Source organism: Fulmarus glacialis, unplaced genomic scaffold, assembly GCF_000690835.1.
Source record: "Fulmarus glacialis isolate BGI_N327 unplaced genomic scaffold, ASM69083v1 scaffold18746, whole genome shotgun sequence".
In the NCBI taxonomy this organism is placed as follows: domain Eukaryota; kingdom Metazoa; phylum Chordata; class Aves; order Procellariiformes; family Procellariidae; genus Fulmarus; species Fulmarus glacialis.
Window position 1 is genome coordinate 4,448 of NW_009220239.1, and position 4,319 is coordinate 8,766.

The 4,319-nt window shown below is 46.0% G+C and overlaps 1 protein-coding gene across 1 annotated transcript in view; it reads right to left on the reverse strand.

The window, feature by feature from the left end:
- Nucleotides 1-1,518: 1,518 nt before the first annotated feature.
- MAP3K14 (mitogen-activated protein kinase kinase kinase 14) overlaps nucleotides 1,519-4,319 on the reverse strand; it is a 15,711-nt gene continuing 12,910 nt past the window's right edge. Inside the window, 4 exon segments of the mRNA XM_009580696.1 lie at nucleotides 1,519-1,683; nucleotides 2,575-2,675; nucleotides 3,247-3,291; nucleotides 3,294-3,363. Coding sequence (XP_009578991.1) covers nucleotides 1,519-1,683; nucleotides 2,575-2,675; nucleotides 3,247-3,291; nucleotides 3,294-3,363 — 381 coding nt within the window.

The window sequence follows — 4,319 nt, forward strand, 5'->3', positions numbered from 1 at the left end:
AGGAGCATTGGTCCTCAAAAAGGGAGGCCCAGAGTATAACTTTTCCCAGCTATTTTCTAAGTGAACTTCACTTGAGAAAACCGCAAACATTCCTGCCCCGTTGTGTCCCCCAGAACCAGCACGGATCTGGCAGGGCCTACCTGGCTTTTTGGGAGCCGTTCCTCTACTCAGCCTGGATGTAGATAGCCCTGCTCAGAGGCCACTGTAGTTACAGCACACTGCAAGAGCCACAGCACATTGTCAAGTGACCGTGATTTCCAGATGTGCAAGGACTTCGAGCAGTCCTGAACAAGTACGCTCACAGCTTACACCTCCCTCTGGTTTTGTTCTGGGTTATAGAAGGGCTAGCAACACCCGCCCATCTGAATTTGACCCATATAGTTTCAGTATACCCCAAACAACTCACAAATCAGTAAAAAAAAAAGTTCAAAGCTTAAGGCATTACGGGCCCAGCTGCCCACCCCACTCCTTTAACATATTTTGACATAAGGGGAGCAGTAAGCCTCGTGCCCGTCCGTAAGTGCTGGTGAAGACAGGCTGAGCTAAGACACCACGCAGAACTGGGGCACCGATCTCCAGCAGAGGGGCCGAGCGGCCGGCCGGATTGATAGCTGGGAGTGAGATTTTATAAACGCTGCAGCAAAATTCAGACCTTGTCTGAGCTGACTGAGCTGCCGGTCCTTCCCCCTCCCGGGGGAGCTGCCTGGATGGGACAGTTCACGTGAAGTCCCAAGTCAGCGGTGGAAACAGGATGGAGGAATACAACCCCTTTAGCCTGCCCACCAAGGAATACCCTCCTCCTGCCAGACAACGTCGGCAGCAACACCAGAGAGAAAGCACCAGCTCCTAAGTTGGGGAGGAGACCTGAAGACGAGAGCTGCAAGCAAAGCTCTTTCTGGGAACAAAGTTCTCTTCTGATTCAAGAAGGAAGTGTCTGCGGGGAAGGGTGGGAGGTGAAACCAAGAACCCAGCTAGTTACTGCTGTCGATTTTCCCCATGCAAAAGGCTTGAGGTAGAGATGATGCTACCCAAAGCCTACAGAAACGTTAAGTTTTTCCTCCAGCTAGAAGGAAGTTAGCCAGCTCCCCTCGGCACAAACAACCACAGCTGCACTGAAGATACCCAACCTCCTCCTTTGGGCAAGCACAGCAACTACCGGCTTCACCTCGGAGGCTGAGCAACAGTTCTCATCCAATCCCCCTATTCTCCTGAAAAGCACAATCGCATTCCTCTGAAAAGCAGGAATTTCCACCCACCATTCTTAAGCTCAACCTAACACTCACACCCAAAACAAGTAATTCCCACTGTTCTGGGGAACATCTAAGCTCAGGACATGTCTTGGAACTGGATCAGAACAGACAACAGAAGTGAGGCCCAAGAGCAGTGAGCTGCTGAGCGGCTATCCTACTTCAGCACAAAACACCAGCAACTGCACTTGGTGCTCCATGGCAGGGGTGGTTGGAAGCTTTTGCAATTCCTTCTTTCAACAAGGTAAAAACCTCCAAAACAGGAACGGCTTCATGGCCTGTTCTCCAGTTGACCGTGTTTGACTCGCCACGTCCAGCTGACGCTGCAGTCAGGGGCAAGGGTGCACTGCAGCTCAATACCAGAGTCGGGGACCTCCATGTCGTAGTGAACTGGCTGGCCTTCTTTAGTAACCAGACTGAAAGCAGGGACTGGTATCTGTGAAGCAGAACAAACAGATCTGAGTGGCACTTCAAGTCTCTTTCAGAACATAATATCCCTCTATCAAACCCAGCAAATAGCTTCCCAACCCAAGGAAAGCTCCTGGAGAGAGGCTTGTGCTTGGCAGGAACATCCTAACCTTCTCTCGTAAGAAAGTATCTCAGAAACGGAACTAGGTAGCATTCGCCCTGCCGCCGAATTGCCTCACCCAAGTTCTTGACCGCTGCCGGTGGTTCCTGAACTGCCTATGTTTGGGCACTGTGAATTCCTCTGCAGGCTAGTGATATTTTGCTTTGTGATGTCCAAGACAACAAATTATGCCAAAGAGAACTGACACCACTAAAACATTTTCTGGACTCCTCTTTGTTTAGAGATGATCACCACATTTTACACTCGGATGAGTCACAGTCCCACAAACACTCAGGAGTTTCCTTCAGGGAGTGCCAAAGAGGCCCACAGTGAGGTTCACTGGAGTCTGCCAAATATCTCCTCCAACCTAACAAGTTAGAAGCATCACAGCCAAACACAGCCCGTTTCCCTTAGCTGATATTACTGCTCTTGATGAAAAAGTCATATAGTGATCCTTCTTTAGGGAGACAGGGAAGAATTTATCTTTATAGTTGAGGAGAAGGATTTTTAAGCTGCAGCACAGGTACTTGATGGAGATACCTATGGTCCCTATGACAATTAGCAATGGCTTATGATGCAGAAAACACCTTCTGGTATCACACTCATAACAGCAGCACTGAAGTTATGTTACTAAATGTGTCATTAGGATCCTTGAATGGACTTCTGGGTCACTGGTTTTAAGGCATTGTGAGGCTGCATTATGGAAGAAATTGCTTCTCAGACAAAATGCTGTACTTAACTCCCAGCTTTGTGTCTCACCTGGCTGCTTATCCCAGTGGCAATGTCTCCCACCTTTGTCCTGTGGAAATCCCTGATGTGTAAGTTTTCTCCACTTAGCAACTGGATCTGGATTTTCACTCCTGAAATGCGCAAGAGAAGTCATTAACTTCTGCTGTAGGCATAATGACTTCACAGTCCAACACAAAAAAATTGACTAGCAAGGCACATACATCAGAAGAACTCGTTTTTGTCATTAAGCATTTCATTTATGTAGGTCTTTCACTGAGCATGGAGGCTTGCTGAAGACAACAATGACTCACAGAGCAGAGCTGGATTTAGCAAGAAAGCAGCTGAAGAGATGTATTGATTTGCACAACATGCCCTCAAAATTACTTTGTAGACATTTATGGTTATAAAGCATATATTCTTGCACATGGCATTTGCACGAGGCAAGGCATACAAAGCTGAACCAGACTCTGTGCATTCAGGAACTTCTCTGGCTTTTACTAGACTATTCAGACTTGAGTACCTTCCACCCATTTATGACTGGGGCAGACTTGGCCTCTTGACAGCCATGTGCTTTTAGGAGGGTCTGTGCTGACACAGCAACTGAAGGATAAGAAGAGCTCAAAGACTGCATATCCCAGACCCTCTAGATACTGAGAAAATGATACCTGATCATTTATCCAAACTTTAGAAATTCAGACTCACCGTTGAAATAGCTGGGAGTGTCTGTGTGCCGACTGCGGTTCAGTCTGTCTGGCTGTTCCAGGAGTGAATCCCAGAGCTCATAGTGTCCCTCAAGCTATGAGAAGCCTTCATGGAGTTCTGCAGAAGTAAGCACAATTTTGTCAAAGGCTCCTAAAGAAAATGAGTTTGCATGAGATGATAAACATTAAAATAACCTCAGGAAAAACAATAGAAATCCACAGGGACCTAGGCTGGGCCTGGAGTTATTCAACATGTACCTGCCATCTAAAAAAGGGGACGAATAGCAGTGCAACAATTTGCAGACATAGTAAGTTATTCTCAATAGTCAAATCAATAATCAGCTGAAGAGCTGGATGAGGAAAAAAATGAGTTTTATCATACTTAGTGACAGGAGAATAAAGCATCAGATAGAATTCTAATGTCAATAAGTGACAAGTAACACCCAGGGAAAAACAGTTAACTGTACATAGACAACTGCGGACCCTACACTGCTGTACTGCTTGGAGAAGTCTGTACTATCTTAGAGTCATAGAAGGTCAATCTGACAACATCAGCACAGTGGTAAGTACCAGTCAAAAGACAAACTAAATGTTAGGGTTAGACAGTAGGGGGAAAAAAAAAAAGCAGAGTCACATCCCATGCTGCACACCACACTGTGTCACAGCTGAACTACTGTACAGAACTCTGCTCAATCCTCCTCAAAAAGCATTAGAAGGCTGAGAAGAGGAACAGAAATAGGAAACAAAGATGATCACAGTCAGAAATGACTCCTGTAGATGGCAGGCTACACGACTTTGGACTCTATGTCTTTGAAAACAACGACTGAAGGGCTTACGTCCTTCCGTGGTTCAACAAGGCGTATTCAGTGTTTCTCACTGATATTCCCTACCTTAAGAACACCAGAGATAGAGCAAACAAAATAAATTAAACTTAGTATTTAAGTAACTTAGACTATGTAAGTCATTAGTATGAATGGATTAAAAGAAGTTCATGGAGAACAGATCCATAGGCTGTGAATGAATATCCCAAAGCAGAGCCTCTGTTCTTCTGCCCTATTCTTCTAGTCTTTCCCT